Below are 22,976 nucleotides of genomic sequence, written 5' to 3' on the forward strand. Positions count from 1 at the left end.
AACGTTGGGGTGAAGGGGGAAAAGAGTTAGTTTTTCTGTCTAGGTAAGAGACAAATACTGTACATATCAAGGAGGACTGATCACACTTTGCAAGGTTCTTTGCCGCCCAAGATGAAGTTTGGTACTTTTAAGCACAGGCCAGTCATGACAGATAACCAGTCATTCATTCATAGCTAAGAAATGTCCTTTGGCAAAGTATTCCATAGGTTAATGATACAGAAAGTATCATTGTAGAAAGTCTTATTCCCTTCTCTTCGTCCTGAAAAGCAATTCCGTTAGATGTTCCTCAGTGAATTCTACTTTTTTACTTAAAAGATAAAACCAGTGCTCTTATGAAGAGGGAAACATTATGGCCCCAGAAAACATACAAGAAAGAGGGAAAACTTCAAAGGGCAAGCGACGCAACGTGTTAAATTGATTAGTGCTGTGGAAGTCAACATAGTCTAAACTAAAGATGAATCTAAGTGGCACACGTTACATGCAGATGCATACCACAATTCCCCCATACCCATCTCTATTAATGAAAAGCAGTCATCAGAGGCTACTGTCTTGAATAGGGGAGTTCCTAGAGTTGAGGAGAGGAATACTTAACCCTGTGGCCATTTTCCCCACTGAAAATGCCACCCTTCAAACTGTGTGTGGTAAAGCAGCTTGGGTGTGTGCAATTCTGAGTGGGAAAAGGACTGACAGAGAAAAGGCTGAGCACTCCACCTCCCATTCCTTTGCTCCCAATTGTAAGACCAGAGGCTCCTTTTCATATCTATATCTATATCTATGTTTTAAGTGTGGACTTTATTACCTGCAGATGCTTGTAACATATAAGCAAAGGACATTCACAAGCATCACAAGATGATTACTCTTCTATGCAAAAGATGCTTACCATGATGGATTTCATAGTCTTCCATTCCCGTCCCTTTAAAGACTGCTACACATGGTTCATAAACATACAGATCGTTACAGGTCCTTGGTGCAGTAAGGCAGTCAAACTTCCCAACCTATGAAAGAAGCATCTATTTGTTCATTACGATCCTGGGATCATTATCCCCCAAATGCTGCAAATGTACACTTAACACGGGAGCATAAATCCTATTTAAAATTGTCTAATTTTACTTCAAAAAAACAGTATTGGTTCAAATGTAGTATGTCCCTTAGGTAGATGAATGTGGGCTCAAGTGAAATGACAAATTATACTACTTTTCAGGAGAAAGAGAAAGATATCAAAGACCTCCAAACATCAAAATTCATGTGTGCAGGGGAAGAAAGGCAGGGTGCATAACAGCTAATACAGGTTTAACACCTTAAGGAGTAATGTCTGGAGGAAGCAATTAGTAAATTCTCTGTGGAACTCTCTGCCCACGGAGGTCAGGCAGGCGCCAACTCTAGGCTGCTTCTGGCGCCTTCTGAAAACTCTGTTCAACTGGCTAGACACTGTTTTTCTGGTTCCTTTGTTTTTAAATTGAACAATTTGCTTTTTTAAATCTTCTTTCTTTTACTGTTTATACTTATGTTCACTGCTCTGAAATCTGTGTTAGATAATTAAGTGTTATATAAATATTGATGATGATGATGATAATATTTTAACACTGAAGTACATGCCTCCGGATTCATCCCAAGGTGAAAAAAGAAACAAGTCACCCTCTGGAGGTGCTGACTTGATAATTCGATACATGCCTATGCACATGCCCTAACCCCACAGTGGGGGGGTTAAGGAGCTGCTGGGTGGCAGCATGGGAAAAGATGGCTGAGTTAGGACTTCCCCCTGCAATTTGAGGAAGTGGGATGTATGCTTGAAATAGGTCCAGGTGTTGTAGAAAAGCCTGAAAATGTCGAAGCTTTGAAGAATTCATGTTTTAAAAAGACATTCTTTTGCAGCTTTGTGGGACAGCAGAAGCTGCTCCCACTTCTAATCAGTCAAGTAAAGTCCATCATCCCAACACTTCTCCCGAAATATTCATCCATTTTTATAGGCTCTCTTACCTGAATATTTTCCGCTTTAAGGAGAAAACGTAGCTTTTTAAGGTCATGGGCCTCTGACTTGCTATTCTGGCCAAACTGAAAGAATATCAACCACCGATGATGAGCCAGGTGATCCTTACAAAGAGAAAACATAAAGTCAAGGCAAACATTTCTTACTCACAACCAAAAGAAAAACAAAATATCACATTTCTCAGAATTTTACAGAATTATCTTTCACTCAAAATCAAACAGGAGTTTGTAGTGTGTGAAAAATCAACAGTAGAATACTTGGACAGCATAAATAAAACTGATGATTTGCAAAAAGTATGATCCAAATGTTTGTGCTGATATCAGATCATCGGGGGTGGGAAGACGTCAGGCTTGTGGGATCTACTTTTTGGTGTGTGTGTGTATGTTTTAACTAGAAAACCCAAATCCACCAACCAGAGCCTGGTGCGAAAGCCAAATACTTAGAATTAAAGTAGGGTGACCATGTGAAAAGGAGGACAGGGCTCCTGTATCTTTAACAGCTGTATTGAAAAGGGAATTTCAGCAGGTGTCATTTGTATATATGGAGAACCTGGGGAAATTTCCTCTTCAGCACAACAGTTAAAGCTGCAAGTGCCCTGCCCTCTTTTAAATCAGGTCACTCTGTTGTAGCTCCTGCACCTTTAACTGTGGTGATGAAGAGGAGATTTCACCAGGTTCTCCATATATAAAAATGACACCTGCTGAAATTCCCTTTTCTATGCAACTGTTAAAGATACAGGAGCGCTGTCCACCTTTTCATATAGTCACCCTAAGCTACCACTTCCTGTAGTTTTCATTTCTCAGAAACAGACCACCACCCATGTCCCCAAGCCAGGCAGTGCTGCAGGGCTGTGTGTACGCATGAGTGAAATAGTAAGGGCATGTAGGCTTAAATGTGCAACTAAACATGCAAAGAAAGCATATAAATCTATTCTGCAAAGTCATCTCATTTTGGTTTTCATCTGAGTTTCCTGGTCAAAATGTAGGATCCCAGTTTCCTCATTTCTTTCATGTTCCTTAAGGAGTGGTCTAAGTAAACAGATCCACCACCACCAATGAAACCCTACACCTCTACAGGAAATATCTGATGAACCATTTAATATGGCCGCACATCAGCTGTAGCCAAGAGTTTTGCGATGCTCTATCAAGAAAAGCAAAGTATTTAGTAAATAGAAAGGAGAAAAATATTCCCCTGAAGGTGTCAAGATTAGAATCTTCTTTACCTTTAATGTAGATGCTGAGATCATTTTGAAGTCTGGAAGGTGCTGCATGATTTCCAAATATATCTCTCTGGCATCTAAAGAGTTCAGGAACTGCACGGAGAAAAACATTGTTTTAAGTGTTATCCTATTATATACACACAGCCACGGAAGCATTTCGGGGCAAGCTCTGCACTACTTTGAATAGCTTTGGCGGTGTGTGTGTGTGTGTGGGCGGGTGGAAGAGAAGAAGAAATGGATTTGTAAGCAAGGAGGAAGATTATTTCCTTGTTGAGCTCATGCATTCGATTTCTGTTACTCTCCCATCCCTTAAAGTGTTTCAGGTAGAAGGGGAGAAATTCTGCTCCCCCTTCTTTCTCAGGCCCTGTCCAGCTGTTTCTGAATAGACAGAAGGAAGGACAAGTTGGTGATCAAGCACAGCAACAAGGGGTCAGCCAATGGGATGCCAGTTGCAGACCCCTGATGCAAGTGAATGGATATTTTCCCACTTGATTTTATGAATTAACTTCTGGTTTTCAGAGTTGGAGCAATCTTGTGCAATAGCCTGGAGATCCCAAACTTTTATCTGGAAGGAGAAACAAGAGCCATTCTATTGCTGTGGCCTAATGTATTTGCACCTCCAGCTCTAGGCCCATTGCCCTGAAAAATGTACACTCTTCGAGGCTGCACCAGTGTTTGAAACAGCTGTACTCTTGGATGCAGCATCCATGGGCTCATCTACACGAAGCAGGATATTCCATTACGAAAGCGGCATATAAAAGGCAGGAGCCACACTACTGCTTTGTAGTGGTATTGAAGTGCACTGACAACTGTTGGGGCCCATTGACACATACCATATACTGCTTTCATAGTGTTATATCCTGCTTGGTGTAGATGTGTCCTGGGCCCCAACAGTTGTCAGTGTAGTTCAGTGCCACTATAAAGCAGTAGTGTAGATCCTGCAGTGCACTTCAATACTGCTATGAAGCAGTAGTGTGGCTCCTGCCTTTTATATACCGCTTTCATAGTGGAATATCCTGCTTGGTGTAGATGAGCCCCATGATTGCTTGACAGGGTTTATTCTAAGTTTCTCCCTAATCTTTAAATATTGCATAACACTGGTTAGATCAGGTCTTTTCTTTTTAGATTCATTTAAAAAAAAGTGACAGGGAAATTGCACTTTTGTTATCACTTTCTGTCATTCAATATTACATTATTTATTTTGTCCAAATGAAGAGGTGAATGGTAACACCAGTAGTTTTAGCTGGTGCTGTCCTTGGCAGATAGTTAAATTTTCTTCAGTATTAGCAACAAATATTTATCATTAGTTCAATTTAATTCACTGGATTTTTTTAAAACTGTGTTTTGTCTGGTAACAATGTGTTATAAGGTGACTAATAAGTTGAAGCAATGTATAGCTAAATAAATAAGCAACTGTGATTAAGTGGTACCTTCAGGGCAGTTATGAAACAAAAGCGCTGACATAAAATAGGGCCCTGTAGTGCAATGGCAATTGTATTAGCTGGCGCACCAGGATTCCCTGGAAAACCCAATGCGTCAGCTAACACTATTGACGGTTTTGTGAACCACCCAGACAGCTTTGGCTATTGGGCGGTAGAATCATAGAATAGTAGAGTTGGAAGGGGCCTAAAGGCCATCGAGTCCAACCCTCTGCTCAATGCAGGAATCCACCCTAAGGCATACCTGACAGATGGTATAAAAATGTAATAAATAAATAAAAATAAATACCGTATTTCTTCGATTCTAAGACACACTTTCCCCCCCATATAAACATCTCTAAAAACGGGGTGCGTCTTAGAATCGCGGGTGCGTTTATTATTTCTTAGAATCAAAGTTTTTTTTTTCTGTTGGTGGTACTGAAATTAGTGTGCATCTTACAATCGATGGCGTCTTAGAATCGAAGAAATACAGTATAAGTCACTTACGCTAGAGCAACATTATTTATACTAGTGCTGGCTCTGCACTGAATACTGCTCAGAATATTTAGGTGATATGGTAATACAGAAAAAGTACAATCCAGTGTGTGATATTTAGAGATATAGATAAAGCATGGATGTTTTCTAAGATATATAACTTAATCGCTCTTTCAGTGCCAGCAATAAATGAGGAATTAAAATAAAAATCAATTGAGAACAGACAAAATCTATGAAGAAAAAAATATTTACAAAGGCACTTCTTTCCTGCACCACCACTTCACTGTATGTTTATGCAAACCAATCATAAAGCAATTCATACCAAAACACCTCCTTTCTCTTTATTAGTTAAGGTGGCTCCAGGTGGAAAGTACGCTGTACTGCTAGATGAGATATCCAAATTATCACAAAGCTCACCCTGGGTAGCACAGTCCATCCAGCCTACATTAACAAGGCCTTCCTGTGTAAAATAAAGAACGACAACAAGGGAAACAATGAATCCAGACTGAGACAAGATACCTTGTACAAAATACACATCTCACACAATAAGCTCACCCAGAGGGCTTTGAGGTTAGCATCGAAATACAGACATATTCTAACAATTCAATTCATTCTTTACAAGTCCTATAAGGAGACCCTGCCCCAGAAAGAATGTAAAAATAATGAGCAGGATCCAAAATTAAGCACTTTCATGTTTAATAATAATAATAATAATAATAATAATAATAATAATACTTACCCGCCTCTCTAATTGGATCGAGGCGGGGAACAACAGCAAGCATAAAATACTGATTAAAAACATAGTATACACTGTTAAAAAAACATCCTAAAAGTATCCTAAAATTCTACTGGATAGGCCTGCTGGAAGAGATCAGACTTGATAGCTTTCTATCAAGCTTTCTTCATAGGAAGAATTAAACACTCATTAGTCTCTGCCTCTGAAATCAGGGGGCCTAAATACTCTTAACTTTGGCAGAATTATAACTGTTTTAAAATTCATTAAATCAAATATTGCTTACCAACATGCCGGCCAATTTAAGACGTGTTTGAGAAGTCAAACAATCTAAAAAAAATGACAATAAGGAAATGACTGAGAAACAAGCTTTATCATCAGGTTTACATTAATCACATGCGTGCAGGTGCAAATGTGATCGTACAAATAAGACTTTTGGCAAAAAAATGACTAAGGTATTTTCACAACACAAGCAATTAAAATTTGGAACACATGCAGTCAAAGATTGCTGGGAAAAATCTGGAAAAATAATATTTGAATACATCTCTTTTGGAATGGGAAACATGAGGTTTACCTCATAAGAGATCAAGACTAGGAGAGTTTAATTTCCACTTCATCAGGTTGGTGGGCAGGGAGAATGAATGACTTGCAGCAGAAGTTTGAATATGGCAGGCATATATGCTTAAAAAAATCTTCAGATTTATAACATAAGAATATAATCAGAGCCATACTGGGTCAGACCAAGGTGCTGCTAGTCCAGCATTCCGTTCACATAGTGGCCAACCAGCTGCCTGTGCGAAACCCACATGTAGGACAGGAGTGAATTAGCACCATCCCACTTGTATTCAGAGGCATACTGGAGGATGCCTATAGCCATCAGGATGAGTACCCATTGTTGACATTACTCTCCATGAATTTGTTTAATCCCCCTTTAAAACCATCCAAATCACTACATCTTACTGAATACCATAGTTTAACTATTCACTGTGTGAAGAAGTCCCATGGCCAGTTCAAGACATTTGGCTCCCCAAGATAAAGGACAAGATGGCGTCACCTCCCATTCCATGCATAAAAGCCAACAGGACTTGAATCTTACTTCAACACTGGCAATGGGATAGCATCTTCCACTGCAACTGAGGGCAGCAAGCTACTTAGGGGTGCAGGACAGGCCAAGTGGCATGCACCACTCTGTCCTCTAACAACTCACCACTGCTCTCTGCTCTCCAACGTTTACTAGCTGCCGCACTCTGCCTAATGGTAGGGCTGGTCCTGTTAGACTAGGGGGCTAGAATGGGGCAATTTTCAGTTGCACTGTATTGACTAGCAGAGAGAATAGTAGAAGTGTTTTAACTATCTCAGTAGGTAACAGCATAGCATATACTGACAGTAAACCATAATTTCTGACATTTGAGACATTTAGTGTATGAACAAAAAACCTGATGGCTGCTCTTATCTTTGAGACAATTTTGACAACAGAAGTGCAATAACATTTTCCTACATACATTGTCAATTTCTTTGCTTTGTCACTTGGATGTCAGCGTAATCAAATTACTTCTTTAATGTTAATTGCTCAAAAGACACGCATGCACACACATACACACACACATATATATTTACCTCCGTGTTCAGTGCAAAAGGTAATTAACCAGCCGACACCAGAAGCAAATCCAGTTTCAATCGAATTAACGAAATTTCCTAAAAACAACCACACAGAACACAAAACAGTCCACATTTAGGGATCTGCACATACTTGTTTTCATTTATTCAGAAACTTTACTTAGAATGTAATACCTCTTGCACAGCTTAGAGATATTATTTAAATATGGTAAGCGTTATACATATGTATTAAATACATAAATAAATAAATAAATAAATAAATAAATAAAAAGTACAGCTCAGACAGTAATTTCATCTTTTATACACTTCTACTAAGATTCAGGCGAGATGTCTTTCAATAAGTTTACACACTGCCCACTATTTGATTTCACACAGAATTTGAAATTTGCACATATTGAACAATAACAAGACTCTAAATAATTATTTACCTGCCCATAATTCTGTCACTGTGCTTGTGACAAACTGCATGGCAAAACTCATTAAGCTCTGCTTTGACCTGTCTCCATAATATTTCGCTGGGTTCTACAACGGGAAAAACATCTTATTTTGGCATAACGTTTCTGGTCCACATGTATTAGTCAATACTTATCAAACAGTTTTATATCATCCAACCGATCTGAACCTTATTTATTTATTTATTTATTTATTATATTTTTATACCGCCCAATAGCCGAAGCTCTCTGGGCGGTTCACAAAAATTAAAACCATCATAGAACAACCAACAAGTTAAAAACACAAATACAAAATACAATATAAAAAGCACAACCAGGATAAAACCACGCAGCAAAATTGATATAAGGTTAAAATACAGAGTTAAAACAGTATAATTTAAATTTAAGTTAAAATTAAGTGTTAAAATACTGAGTGAATAAAAAACCTTTAAATTCCCAACAGTCTTCATACTAGATTTTATAAATCTAGGAATGTAACCCTATTCCTGAATTATTTCATCTTAAAAATGTATCTAATATCCTTGCAGAGACATAATAAAAATGAAAGGAATTGCCGTAGCCCTGTCCAGGAATTATGCCTGAAGAGTAATAGAGCAATGTGTGTAATGGGGAACAAGGCTGCACTCGTTGGTCCTACGCTTCAATGTCCCTGTCTGCTCAGTCCCCAACCTTCTCATTGTGAGTGGAAGGTCTGCAGGGGGCTTCTACTCACGTTTGCATGAATATGAGAAGACTCCTCATTCCTCCATGTGACTCCTCATTCCTCCATGTGACCAGGAGCCTGGCTTTATCAGCGCTCCTGACCTCACGAGGCTTCTATTTGTGTTCATTTGGACGTGAGTTGAAGTCCCCTGAAAACCTCCCTGGGGAAGCTGAGGAGTGAGAGGGCGGGACCAACATATGTGGGGACATTGGGGGTGAGGCCATCACGCACCCGTGTGCCCCTTTCATGTGTCTCAAGCCATTTCTGCACCAGATTCTTTTAACCAACATCTCCCTATGCAACTGGTTCCTAGAGTTGCCCCTTGAAGCTGTGTTTGGCCTCCTTCATGCTTTCTGTGAGGATGATCTTTGTTCCCCAAAAATGAGGGAGGCTTCTCTCATGCAGACACTCTCTGAATGCACACAGGCTCTTTAAGTGGCTTCCCCTGGGACCCTAAGCAGATGCTGGACTAGGAAAAGTATACTTACCATCCCAGTTTTAAAGACATACAGGCTTGGGTAGCTATTAATTCCCTTAATTCGGCAAAGCATTCTATTATCGCCACAGTTTACAGCTCCAATACGTATTAATCCATCCATTTCCTTCGCAAATTCTCTCCACTTAAAATGGAAAAAGAAAAGGTTATTTTAATACCAAAAAAATCTTGCAATTTTTGGAAATGCTTTTTAGAGAATTTTTAAATCCCCCCCCCCAATTTACTGCAACTTAAGAATTCAACCTTTTATTCATACGTTGGTGAAAGGACAATACTGTTTCACCCACTGCTCTCGTCACCCCTGCATGACCTCATTATCCACCCTCATGTTCTCAAAATGGAGGAAGAACTTTTCACCCAACTTCTTACAGAGTACAGATTTAATTTGCAGCATGCGTGCTATATCTATACCTACCGTTGGTGCTAAGTCGTGGCAATGTGAGCATCGAGGGGAATAAAAGTTGATGAACCACAATTCTCCGGAAGTAACAGCAGCATCTATTTAAAAAAAGAAGAAAAATTGTACTGTTATTTTTACCATTCCTCATACCCACTCAAACACAATTGGAGGAGAGGAGAGCCCGCTGATGAACAATTAATACCCAATTTATTTATTTTCACATCCTGAAGGCAGATAAACTATAAATCACATTTTCAGGGTGCAAGCAGATCCAAGCCAACTGCTACTATCCAAAACATCTAGCTGGCCTGGCCTAGGAGAGCTACCATAGTGCTCAAACAGTAACAATTCAAAATCCCTCAAACAGGAAACGCTTCAATAAGATAATTTCTGTTGCAAACAAGGAACCGTTATAGATCTATACTGCTTCCTGTAGCTTTTCCCATTTCCCCTCTTCTCTTGAAACAATAGGATACCCCAGAGAATTTTAGAAGTCACAAGCCCCCTTCTCTAAGGAGCAGGCCCAGTATTTCTTAGGAGTTGTTACGGACAAGGTCTCATTACTAGATTTTTTCATCAGCTTCTGGCAATGTTTAAATAATGTATGGAATTCATTACTGCAAGATGTGGTGATGACCATTAACTTTGATGGCTTTAAAACAGGAATGTAGAACATGTGGTCCTCCAGATCTTACTGGACTATAACTCCCATTGTCCTCATGCTGGCTGTGGTTGATGGGAACTGAAGATCAACAGCCTCTGGAGGGCCAAACTTTCCTCATCCCTGTTTTTAAAAAGGGGTTAGGCACAGAGGATGAGCCTATCAATGGCCATAGCAGCAGAACGGAACTTCCCAGAACAGGGGCAATGTTCTAGAAAGGCTGGTGACAACCAACAGATGAAGGAGGGCCCTACTAGTGAGGGCTCAAACTGGCAATGGCTAGCCACTGTTGGAGACAGAAAGCTGGGCTAGGTGGCTTTCCTGACCCTGCAAGTTATTCTTACGATGTTATGCAAGTAGAATGGCTGAGTCCGAGACCGCGGAACGTGTGGCCCGTTGCCGTGGGCTGACACAGCTCTGTGTGATTCCTGGCGTGGAGCCGAGCACTGCGCCCATCAGGGGTAGGGTGGGGGGAGCGGGGATTTTTTTTTTTAAAAAAAAAGCTTACCTTTAGCGCATGAGCGTTCATGTGCTCCTTCCTCTTTACAAAATATTAAAAAATGGCGGAAGCTACGCCTCTTCTGCTGAGGTCGTCGCGTGTCACGTGTAGACAGAGGAGGGGTCTCGTGATAAACACATCATGGGATCTTCCCTCCTCTGTCGTGGGATAAAAAGTAGGTCTAGCTAAGGCCTATGTCTAACGTTAGCATCTCAAAAGAAAAGGCAAAAAGCCCCCAACTTTTTCAAGGAGGAGTCATCACTGAAGAGGCCCCTTTCTTTACCTCACCCTTTAAATCAGGTTTCAAGCTTGCAGTTTTACTTCATTTTTCATTAGAACCCTGAGGTCTACCAGCTGGAGCCAGGTGCAAAATAGTAGCTGGGGATGTGCAGGCGGGTGGGGAGGAGGGAAACAAGGATGCCTGAGCCCATGCTCAGCCCAAGGATTTGTTTTCAGTACCAGAATTGAACTTGCACTCCTGGTTTTCCTCCTCAGCTTTCTTCCACAGCCTAATTTAGAAGGGGTTGGGGAAGGGGCCTCCGTGGCATTGCTATTGCTAAACAATTGTGAGTCAAAAGCCCTTGGCAAATCACCCAGAGGTCTACCTGTAGATCCGAATCTACCTTCTGCCCACCCCGGCTTTAAACAGAAGGAACGTAAAGGTTGGCTGTGGATAACAACTAGAGGGCATTTGAGAGTGTGGGGAATCCTGGTCCTTGCAGCTATAGCTACGTAGACCAGCCTTTCCCCAACCTAGTGCCCACCCGATGTGTTAGACTACAACTTTCATCACTCCAACCATTGGCCATGTTGGCTGGGGATGATGGGAGTTGCAGTCCAACACATCTGGAGTGCATCAGGAGGAAAAAGGCTGGCATAGATCCTGCCGTCTCAGTTTCTAGTCGCCCAGCAACGGGGAATAGTTCTGCATCTCGAATCCCACATATCATGCCAACTTAAATGGTATTTTGAATCCATATGCACTTGCATTGTAAAAACAATTTCAAACGCATATCCTAGTTGGTTGGCAGGGTGGAGGTGGCGGCGGGGGTGGTGGGGAACAGAGGGAAAGAACGGAAAGGGAAGCAGTATGAATATGTCAAATGACATACATTTTTTAGAGAAATGAAACAAACCCAGGTGATGTGGGAGACAGAGTGCTGAGTGCTGCGTTAAAATCCCCTTTCAGCCAGGAAGCTCTCTCAACCTAGCCTACCTCAAAGGGTTGTTGCAATGATAAAATGGAGGGCAGCACAACTAGGCAGCCTGGTCTCCTCGGAGGAAGGACAGGAGAACATTGTATAAGCAAATGAAAGAAGAAGTCAGCCAAGAATTCTTTAGCAACAAATTGTTATCGTTACAATAGGATGTTTTCAGTTTAAACATTATTATTTATGCCAGAACAGATGCTGCATATGATGGCCATAAAGTGTTGGCATTGTAAAACGTATAAAAGCTATCAGCTGTTCAAATGCCAGCAGTGGGATGGCCCTGACTGTATGCACAAGCAAGTTGTTATCATGAATGGTAAACACATTATGTTCTGTAAATACCCAGGTTAAACACGAAAAGGAAACACATGCCAACATTTAATACCTGTGTGACTAGTTTCCTCTATGAGGAGCTAAGGTAATAGAGTTTCCTTTCCCCTAAAAATGCCACTGGAAGATCATGATTTAGGACCAGAACTAGAGTGGCAAATTCTCCCCCCCCCCCCCCCCCGGTAACTTGGTCTCAACAGAAAAAGCCTACTCAAAATACCTAAAGAAAAGCAAAATAACCAGTTAGTAGAAATAATTCAATTACTTTATTTCGATAACTAATCCTTCAGATGGGAGATTTCTCTGACCAAGCAATGAAGACCCAAGACTGCAAAATGAAACTTTGGAAAAGCAGGATTTAAGACAGTTTTTCCCCCCTTCTTGAAGGCGTTTGCTTGCTTTCCACTGAGGCGGGAGAGACAATTGTGCTTTAAGTTTTTATAGTCAAATGAGACATTGGGGAACAATTAAGACACTCTTTTTAATACTAAGCTCGAATACATTCTGGTTGACATTTTTGCAATCTGTGTAGCATCTTCTCCCAGGAAGAGGTTATGTAGCACAGCGCTGCACTTTAATTTATTCAAAGCAAAAGCACCAGGAAACCACGGAACGGTAATGACTTACCAAATTCTCCTCTGTCTAGTGTTATGATTTCAGGATCGTCATCATAAATACCTGGCAAAGAAATAGCCAAACAGCATTTAAAAACAAACAAACAAATCTGTGTAACAGTTGAATAATAAATTAAAACAACAACAACCAGTTACTACTTCATGGTTTATAAATAGGGTAAAACACATTAATTCCTAGTGAGGAATGTGATAGCCCACCGGGCGATCACACGTGGCATGGGACTCTCAGTGGTGGCACCCTGACTGTGGAACTCCTTTCCTGTAGTAATTCAGCTGTCCTCCACACAGCTATCATTTAGGTGCCAGCTAAAAATGTATTTACCCGTTGAAGTTTTTCGGATATAGGCAAGTGCTTTATCTGTTTTTGTTGACTGTGCCAACCATTTTATTGTATTTTATTATATATTTGTGATTTTAGATCTTTATGAGCTTAATGCTGTTTTATGTAGGGTGTTCGCCGAACTGGGCTCTTTGTGAGGAAGGGCAGGATAGAAATAAAATAAATAAATAAGAAATAAACATGGCGTGAGTAAAGACGATGGCAAGTTTAACACACCTGTGCTATACAAGGAAGCAGGCATGGTGCTGTCACAGGAACTCGCTGAGTGTGAGCCTTCCCTGCTTGACTCCATGGAATCCAGGGCTATGAGCCCTGCCTATTATAAGGATTTTCATGGGCCAGAGAAAATAATCTTGCAGGCTGACTAGTGCCAATGGGCTGCCAGTTGGCCACCCCTGCCTTAAAACATCAAAAAGCAAGTTTGAATGAGAAGGCTAGTTATGGTTTACGGATCTGGAAACCATCTGAGAAGACACCATTAGAAAGGCACCAGAAGCAACTCACTAAGGAGAAGATCCAAGAATCAGCACTACAACTCTGATTGCAAATAAACATTCAATTAGTATAATGGAATCAAGGATGTTCTGTTCTTAAAAATTAATTAAGATAGCTAAGTACACACTACGTACTGCTGTATGATGGCCACAGTCCAATATGAAGTTAAGTGCTCTTAAACCCCTTTAACAGTGTGTTCTTCTGAAACTATTATTTAAGGCATACAAGTCCCTGTACTGAGGGAAACAGTACATAACAATTCTGCTCTACTCGCGAGCATGAATCTTACCAAAATCATAGCGATAGTAGTGCCAGCTTTCATATCGACCTCCTTCCTGGTGATCCTCCAGACCTTTCTCCCCATATTTATCATATTTCTTTCGCAAATCTTCATCTTTTAGTACTTCATATGCTCTGTTTATTTTCAAGAAGTTTTCATGTGCTTCTGGATTGTTCTGCAACAGAGAGAAACTCCTGGTGTTAACAGAATGTTAATAGGTCAAAATATTGTAGGTCAACTCATGTCAATCTCGAAGACGCTTAAGAGTGTCTCTCCCATACTTTTATTTTCGGTTTTAACTATTCATATACATTTGGGCCCTTGTGACCAGATCAGTTTTAAAAGGAGCAGTCAGAAACCTCCCACATCTTTGCTGACTTCATAAGCACCATGCACGAAGTCAATGGCATGGAAGCGCTGGAAGGGGGTGGGCAGAAGGGGTGTTGCCTGCATCCCCCTAATGGCAGTCCCTCCAAAAGCCTACCCTGAGGACTGGGGGACCCTTCTAAGAAGGAAAGGCTGTGGCATGGGGGATCACTGAAAATTATGTGGAAGCACCATCTCTGAGCAGAGGCTGCACTCATGAAAGGTGCTTTTGGCAATCATAGAATCATAGAATAGCAGAGTTGGAAGGGGCCTACAAGGCCATTGAGTCCAACCCCCTGCTCAATGCAGGAATCCACCCTAAAGCATCCCTGACAGATGGCAGTCCAGCTGCCTCTTGAATGCCTCTAGTGTGGGCCCATCCTACCCCTTCCCCATAAGCCTCCTGCACCACAGTCCATCCCATTCAAAAGGTTTGCCCTAGACCCTCAGAAGAAGGTTTTCAGGGGTTGGGGGGCTGTTTGCCTGGAGAGAAGAAGGGAAGGCGATTAATTCTTTATTTTTATTTCATACATTTATATACCATTTACCATATTTTAAATATCTCTAAGCAGTTTGCCAACCTCCTTCACCAGCGCTTCTCAGGATCCAAGCCTAAGAGCAGAAGCTATAATAATACATGCTGTTCCAAGACAGACATAACCCAGTGTATAGCCCTTTGAAAGTGGTATGAAAGCGGTATAGAAGAGACAGGAGCCATACCAAGCAGGATGTAGCACTATGAAAGCGGTATATGGAATGTGTCAATGGGCCCCAACAGTTGTCAGTGCACTTCAATATCACTATGAAGTAGTAGTGTGGCTCCTGCCTCTTATATATTCCTTTCATACTGCTTTCATAGCACAATACCTTGCTTGGTGTAGATCTGGCCTAAGTTAGGAGTGTCACAGTACAGAGCAGGGTCAGAATGTGTGATCCACTAAGCTGAACACCAGATTCTGAAGCCAGATTCTGGCTGGACATCAGGAAAAATGTCATGACTGTTAGAGCAGTACAACAATGGAACCAGTTACCTAGGAAGGTTGTGGGCTCTCCCACACTAGAGGCATTCAAGAGGCAGATGGACAACCATCAGTCAAGGATGCTTTAAGGAGGATTCCTGCATTTAGCAGGGGGTTGGACTCTATGGCCTTCCAACTTTACTATTCTATGACTCTATGAACACAGACTGTCCATCATACAGGATTGTCTGTGGGGTGTGCATGTATCAACAAACTCCTGTTATTGCTGCCGGGCTGGGAATGCAAAATCAAGGGGTTGGCAAGCATTTCTCTGGCAGGCTGAATTAAACTTGATGGATCTACTATTATATGACCCAATGATATTATATAAATGCTTTCCTGAAAAACAAGAACACTAATTATAGATGAAGTGAGAGTTTTAACAGAATTGTAAAAGTTAGATTTCACACATGAAATGAAATAAATGATTTTTTTTCTAAACAACTGCACCAACGACTCATTAAGTTTGTTTATCATTGCACCATGACTCTTTAGTGTAACTTCTTTTTGGAAATGAAAAGAATTCAGCACCAGTAAGCCTTTAGAAAAGCACATTTAAGTTTAAAAGCGGAAAAGAAAAGCAAACTTGGTTTTAGTTAATTGGATACATTTTACTGACAAGGCTACTTACCTGATTCTTATCAGGATGCAACTTTAATGCCAATTTTTTGAAAGCCTGCCTTATTTCTCTACTTGTTGCTTCTTTGGATATTCCAAGTAAACTATAGTAGTTTTGATCAGAGCAAACTAAGGCTACAAGACACATTAAAACTAAAGACAAGACAATCATCTTAAAGTCCCTGATGCATTTTCCTTTGGATAAGGAGGGCTCCATTTGAACTGTTTGAATCAAGCACACTTAAGAGCAGACGAATAGGTTTCACGATGCTGTAATCAAAGGAACTGCATATATTTCTAAATAGGCTTCTTGGAGGATTTTGGAGGGCATAATCCAGAGATAGTCACTTGTGTTTCTCAAGGAGACAGCACCTATAAAAAAAAAGAAGAGAAATTTTATTTATTTATTTAAACCATTTGTATCCCGCCCTATATCACTAGGATCTCAGGGCGGTGTACAGATAAAATCATACAATATAAAACAATAAATATAAACAGCTAAAAACAAATTAAACCATTAATCAAGTTTTCAGATCTGTGCTATGCAGTAAACGCATGGTGTTACCCATGACACAATGGCTCCTCCAGTTACACTTGCTTCCTCAAATGACCCCTTTTCTTCTTTGCTGACTCTTATAGAACGGTCTCCTAGAACACCTGCATGATGCCACCTCTCTTACGGCATCCAAATTCTTCCTGGAAACCCACCTTTTCTGAGAAGCCATTGACACACCTCCCAAGTTTCCATGCTCTAACACAGCTGTGATGGACCACTTGTGCCCTTCCAGAGATTTTGGCCTACAACTCCCATCAGCCCCTAGTCAGCATAGCCTATGGTGAGGGATTATGAGAGTTGTGGGTCAAAGCATCTGGAGCGCCACAAGTTGCCCAGCAACTAAGCCTGCAGTCAAGGCCCTCATCTTGACGACGATGATAATGCTGCATCCAGCGGTACGCCACATTGATGCTCCTTCCAACCATCTACATCAGAAGGAGCAGTTGAGCGCTTTCCAGGCACCGCTGCCACCATTGCGCCCGCCCACCCAAGCACTCACGCGCCGGTCTGGGGGCGCCTGGGAGCATCTGCCCCCCTCTTCTATGGTTAGTGGGGGTTTTAAGGAAAAAAGGGGACTGACGTGTTTTTTGTTTTAGCTGTAAATGCGAAGGATCGCATTTACAGTTAACTGGGGAGAAGAATGGGGTGCTCCCTCCCTGGCGAGATTTCCAACCCTCCCCACTTTAAATTTTATTTATTTTTTCTTAACAAGGCTCCGCAGAGTCTCAGAGCCTTGCTCCAATCTAAAAAAGTCAGAGTAAGTACCCAACTTTTTTAGTGCTGAGCTTCGGGGCTTTGCCCCTGGATTGCTTCGGAGTGGCGGCTGCATCATGTAGATCACCTGCCTCCACTCCGAAGCAATCCTGGGGAAAAGTGCCTGTTTAGAGGAGCCCAAGGTTAAGTACACGACCCTGAAACAACAACATATTATTTCCCCATTCACCTGTCCCTTCACTCCGTTTCTCTGTAATAAATGGTAAGCTCCTCTAGGCAGAGACCTGTTCTTTTATACAATATCATGCACATTGATATAAGCTAAATATTATTATTAATGGTTTTTTTTAAAAACAACAACAAAGTATTTCTGTTATCACCTTTGATTTTCAAGGTGATGGAAAATAACGTTTTTTAAACACTCCAATCATTACAGCACCCCCTTCGCCCCATGTAGAGGAGCCCCGAGGGGTTGTACAGCCTAACCCATCCCTAGCTGTTGAGGGATGGGCTTGGCTGTACAACCTCTCAGAAGTTTTTTCAAGATACAAGGGGGGTTTGAGTCCCCCACCCAATAGTAGGGATGTGAAGGCCTAGGGAAAATGGGATTTTTTTGTGGGGGACACCCTATGCTTCCCTCCCCATAGCCTTTTTTGGGTTTCCACAATAATGGGGGAGGGGGAAATAGAACACCCTGTTTTTAATGTATTTGCCGTTGTCGTCCCTTCACCCCACCCCACCCCACTCCCGGGAGGCCTTAACATCTCTCCTTAAGCCATACCAAAATGACATTACAACGGCAAAGCACTGTATAGGCTCCGAGGAAAGCGTTAACTGCTGAATATATGAGGAGTGGGGAGGGAGGGAGAAGAGAAATGCAGCCTCTCTGAGAAACAGTGGAAGAGCTGCCCATGGGCTCCCAAAGTGAGGGAGGCTGTGAACAGAAGAGAGAGAAAGAGAGAGCATGAACGGAGGGGGCACTGCTGTGTGTGTGTGTGTGGGGGGGTTAACAAGAGGAAGATCAAAATTAATGGCGGGGGGGGGGAGGAAGCAAAAGATATGCGAGCACGAGAGCCCAAAGGGGCTGAAAAGGGGGTCCAAGGGAGAGAGCGTGCAGTGGGGGGGGGGGGGAGAGAGAAGGGAAGTCCCTGAAGTTATGGGACAGAGGAGGGGAGACCGAGAGCCGCCAGGCGCGGAAGGCAGCTTGCAGAGGGAGGGGAGGAAGCGGCGCCTGCCTGCCTGCAGCCTGCCTCGAGTCCTTCCCAGGCCGTTTTAGCACGGCCGCAGCAGCACGCCGAGCCTTACCCGGTGTTTGGGGTCCCTTCCGCTGGTGGCCGGCGCCGAGGAGGAGGAGGAGGAGGAGGAGGAATCGCCGCCGCCACCACCACCGCCAGGACCGGGCAAGCGCGCGCGGAGCAGCATGGGGTGGCAATGGAAGGAAGAGACGCGGCGGATCCGGCTCTGAACCGGAGTAGGCGGCCGCGGGCGGAGCCGCGATGTTGTTCGGTGGAAGGCTGACGTGGCCGCAGCTCCTGGAGCCGGGTCGCCCAAGGGGGAATCGCAGCAATTCGCCGGGGTGGAGGCAGCTATTTGGGAGCAGCCAACCTTCGGCCGCCAGCTTCGCGATGGCTTCGTTACATCTTCCCTGTCCCCTGTGTAGGCCTGGCCGACACCGCCTGCGCCGCGAATACCACAGCAGAAAGTGCGAGTGGGGAATGGGGAAGAATGGGGGGAAATCCCCCACTCCCGCCCCCCCCCCCATCTGATCCCTTTGGATTGTACAGTCGGAAGGAAGCCCCACTCTTTCAATGGGGTTTCGTCCCAGTCAGGTTACAGTCCGATCTTATGTTTGTTTACTCCGAAGTAACTCCCATTGCATCCGGTGGGGTTTACTCTCAAGCAAGCCTGATGCAGGCCGGGCTAGCAATATTGGGAGCCTTTGGCGGCAGTTTTTGTTTAAAGTGCCCAAATGCCAGAGAGGAAAGAGATCTGCACCGTCACTAGCTGTGTAGATCATTGTAGCAGGTGATGTTGCTTAGGGTGACCCTATGAAAAGGAGGACAGGGCTCCTGTATCTTTAACAGTTGCATAGAAAAGGGAAGTTCAGCAGGTGTCATTTGTATATATGGAGAACCTGGTGAAATTCCCTCTTCATCACAACAGTTAAAGCTGCAGGAGCTATACTAGAGTGACCAGATTTAAAAGAGGGCAGGGCACCTGCAGCTTTAACTGTTGTGATCAAGAGGAAATTTCACCAGGTTCTCCATATATACAAATGACACCTGCTGAAATTTCCTTTTCAATACAACTGTTAAAGATACAGGAGCCCTGTCCTCCTTTTCATATGGTCACCCTACTGTTGCTCTTCTGCACAGGAGCCCTGTCTCCTCTTCTGCATCTTGCCCCCCCCTTTTTTGCTTTTGCATTGCTGTTACATTAAACGTGAGCAAAAAAAACCCTCTTGAAACTGTGACCCTCCCCCCCTTCTGTTTGCATTTTGCAGGCCACACCAGGTGTTGTCATACGGATTTGAGGGAGAGTGTCTCACACAAAGAACAGCAGTTATTGTAGCCCCCGCTTTTTTATTATTATTTACTATAGCAATGCTGTCAAGTTAGACTGGTGGGAGAGATGGAGAGTCCGGGTCTTTTTCTCAAGCTCACTCATTAATGTCCCACACAGCTGCTCATCCCGCCCACACCCAAAGGACAGAAGCTGGCAGGGTTGCCAGATTTATGCATTTGGGGGGCTTCCAGACAGACAGCTTGAGCAATGCACAACCAATCAGCTAAAACGTCTTTCCTCCTTAGCAGATTATTTTTGTGTGGGTAAAAAAAAAAAAAAAAGATGGGAAAAGCGTTGGGAAAACATGAGAGCATTACAAAGGAAAGGTGGCAGTGGCTGGACCCCCTGTAAAATTCTGCGAATGAGGCAGGTCGTTGCACAATAAAGGCCTCATCTAGAAGTGGAGTTTGAATCCTTTTTGGGGGTCAAACAACTACACGTTACACTAATTACACAGCGTGTCACTGAATATTATAGTTTTGTTTACTCTTGTGTAAATGCATGTGGACTTGATTTGGGTTGGGACCACTGAGCTCTGGGAGGGGAAGATTAAATCTCCCCCACCATTCCCTCTCCCCCTCCGAAACTCTACCCCAACATCTGGAGGGCCACATGTTCCCCATCCTTGAGTTACCTCATTCCAAAATCAGCACATACTTACACCTTTTTGTGTAAAGATTAACTCACAATTAATGTTATCCACTATCCCATAAATTAGGGTGCATAGTCTTAATTATGTCATTGTTACTAAGCTTTCCTATCTACATCTGTATCAAAACAGGCATACACACACATCTTTCAGACTGGATAAGATCAGTTCTACATCATACCTTTGAGTAGATAACCCCTTACTCAAATTTTGCTAATTAAACCTAAGCTTATAAGGATGCAACTCTGGAAAAAGTCCTACAAGTCCCAGTATTCCCCAATCGCATAGCTGGAGAAATGTTGGGAGTTGTAGGACTTTTCTCTAGGATTCTGCTCTAAATGTTTTTAGAATACTTTACAGATTTTTTTGCTCATTAATGGATAAGCTAAAAATCGAAGTATACTTGGACATAGCATAATACAGTCTTACATCTGTTCATTACTCAAATAACTCTTTGGCTCATGTGATAGTGCTTTACCTCATCATATTCTTTTTGAATACCACTCAGGTCATCTTGACAACTTTTTTTTATATCAGTTCTATATTATTTTAAGAGAGGTGTGTTAGCGATTTCTCAGTAGCCTTCCCAGCAAGTCCAATAAAGCAAAACCAGCTATTTCCTACAATTCTGGGACCCCGCCTCACCATTCGATGCTTTGCAACTACTTCAGTGTGTATTTTGTCAGGATTGACAAACAGTTTAGTTGTTGTTTAACAGCAACAAAACTGTTTTGCCAATCCTGACAAAATAAATCTTCTAAGCATGTGCAATTTTGCATTGTACATGACTTAAATCATAGCACTATAATGTCTGCAGGAATAAAATGGAGTTAGCTACTATTGCTGTGATTGCTTAGGGTGCAATCCTATGAATGGCTGGTTGGGGTATTCTGAGAGTTGTAGGACTTGTTTTTCTTTCCATACATGCATAGGATTGTGCCTTATTTGGGAATAAGCTCCATTTTGTTGTAGAAAGAATATTATATTTTTAAAGTGAACATAAAATGAGCACCTGTAAACCATGGACATGCCCCACCACCCTCCCACTGAATATAAAATGTTTTTTTTTTAAAAAAAGTAAGAATGGATACAGTGGCAAATGGTGTAGCCCCAGTGGGCCCTGACATGCCCTTTGTGCCCTAGGTATTGATGCTGGGCCTGTTAAACCCTGTCCCCATCACCTGCTGCTCTCTCAGGGGGGCTGTCATTTGCGCACCCCCTCCAGAGTGTGGGGCCCGGGACTTCAACCCCTAGTTGCACCCCAGTTCCCATTTCTCTCACAGTAGCTCTGTAAACTGCTTCACTCCAGGAAAGGGAGGCACAACTAGCTACCATGACCTTTATGACCATTTTTGTAAACCGCCCAAAGAGCTTCAGCTATGGGGTGGTATATAAACGTAATAAATAAATAAATACATTATGACACCTCAGGCAGCAGGGACTTCAGGAATGTCAGCTGCCCCCTCACTTAATGTAATTTAAATAGCTGGAGGGTTCCTTCCTTTTGCAAGCAAAACAATCCCTGCCTTTTTTTTTTTTAAAAAAAAATCCATTTTCCAAGTGGTATAGCCAGATGAAGGAAGTTGCTTTCAATTCCTATAGGTAAACTGAGGAAGGGACAGCAGGGGGTGGGGGAAGGAATTCTGTGGTCCCAGTCTGTTGCTATAAGTGCTGTTTCTGGGAAGAGATACGTGGTTAAAATTCTCCTTTGTACAGCAAGCTACTGACTGGACAAAGCAATAAAGCAGAGGAAAGCTGTCCTGTTTTCAGACACCAAGCACGCTTTCAGGAGAAGACTTGCTAGCGAGGTTCATCAGATGAACGTTTTATTGCACGCTCGCTACTGCCCATTTACAGATGTGTGCATGTCCTTTAGATGATGACATCAACCTCCCACTCGTTTTTCTGTCACAAAATAGACCCCTTTTAATTTGACTTTTTAAAAACAAACAAACGGAATGTGCTGTGATCTCCTGCTGTGTGCAGGAAAAGCGGTGGGATTAAAACAGCCCCTGAATGGGCCACATGGGGTCTTTGGCCATAGCTAGACGGGGTGATATCCTGGAGATCACCCTGGGATCACCCCTGTGCATTCACATGACGCACAGGAGATCTCAGGAGCAGGGAGGGGTGATCCCTCCCTTTTCCCGGGATATCGCCCTACCCTTTTTTTGTGGTTTTTCCATGGTCTCACAATGATCCTGAGACCGCAGGACATGTGACCTGGCATTGCAGTTTGTTGTGGCTCCTCGTGAGGAGACGGGAGCTGGGCACAGAGCTCCTGAGGAGCTCTGTGCCCATCGGGGTGGGGGGTGGGGGGAGTAGGGATGTTTTTTTTAAAAACAACAACAACAACCCTGTTTTGCACTCAAGCGCTCGTGCGCTCCATCTCCTTTAAAAACAAAAACAAAATGGCAGGCATGATGTCCTTTTCCTCCTAGGACGTCACGTGCCATGTGTAGACAAGGGGGAAATCTCGCAATATGGTTACCCTCCACTGTCGCACTAGACCTGGTAG

The 22,976-nt window shown here is 42.7% G+C and overlaps 1 protein-coding gene across 1 annotated transcript in view; it reads right to left on the reverse strand.

The window, feature by feature from the left end:
- The window catches only part of DNAJC10 (DnaJ heat shock protein family (Hsp40) member C10), a 35,103-nt gene extending 16,490 nt beyond the window's left edge, over positions 1–18,613 (reverse strand). The window contains exons 1-13 of the mRNA XM_063116296.1: positions 18,550–18,613; positions 15,988–16,346; positions 13,981–14,146; positions 12,849–12,899; positions 9,536–9,618; positions 9,113–9,244; positions 7,898–7,991; positions 7,470–7,547; positions 6,139–6,182; positions 5,442–5,579; positions 3,210–3,299; positions 1,978–2,091; positions 881–995 (exon numbers count right to left, since the gene is read on the reverse strand). Coding sequence (XP_062972366.1) covers positions 881–995; positions 1,978–2,091; positions 3,210–3,299; positions 5,442–5,579; positions 6,139–6,182; positions 7,470–7,547; positions 7,898–7,991; positions 9,113–9,244; positions 9,536–9,618; positions 12,849–12,899; positions 13,981–14,146; positions 15,988–16,191 — 1,309 coding nt within the window. The 5' untranslated portion in view covers positions 16,192–16,346; positions 18,550–18,613. The remainder of the gene's footprint in view (positions 1–880; positions 996–1,977; positions 2,092–3,209; positions 3,300–5,441; positions 5,580–6,138; positions 6,183–7,469; positions 7,548–7,897; positions 7,992–9,112; positions 9,245–9,535; positions 9,619–12,848; positions 12,900–13,980; positions 14,147–15,987; positions 16,347–18,549) is intronic.
- Between the last annotated feature and the right edge of the window lie 4,363 nt (positions 18,614–22,976).

The sequence above is a fragment of the Elgaria multicarinata genome, chromosome 2, assembly GCF_023053635.1.
Source record: "Elgaria multicarinata webbii isolate HBS135686 ecotype San Diego chromosome 2, rElgMul1.1.pri, whole genome shotgun sequence".
In the NCBI taxonomy this organism is placed as follows: Eukaryota; Metazoa; Chordata; class Lepidosauria; order Squamata; family Anguidae; genus Elgaria; species Elgaria multicarinata.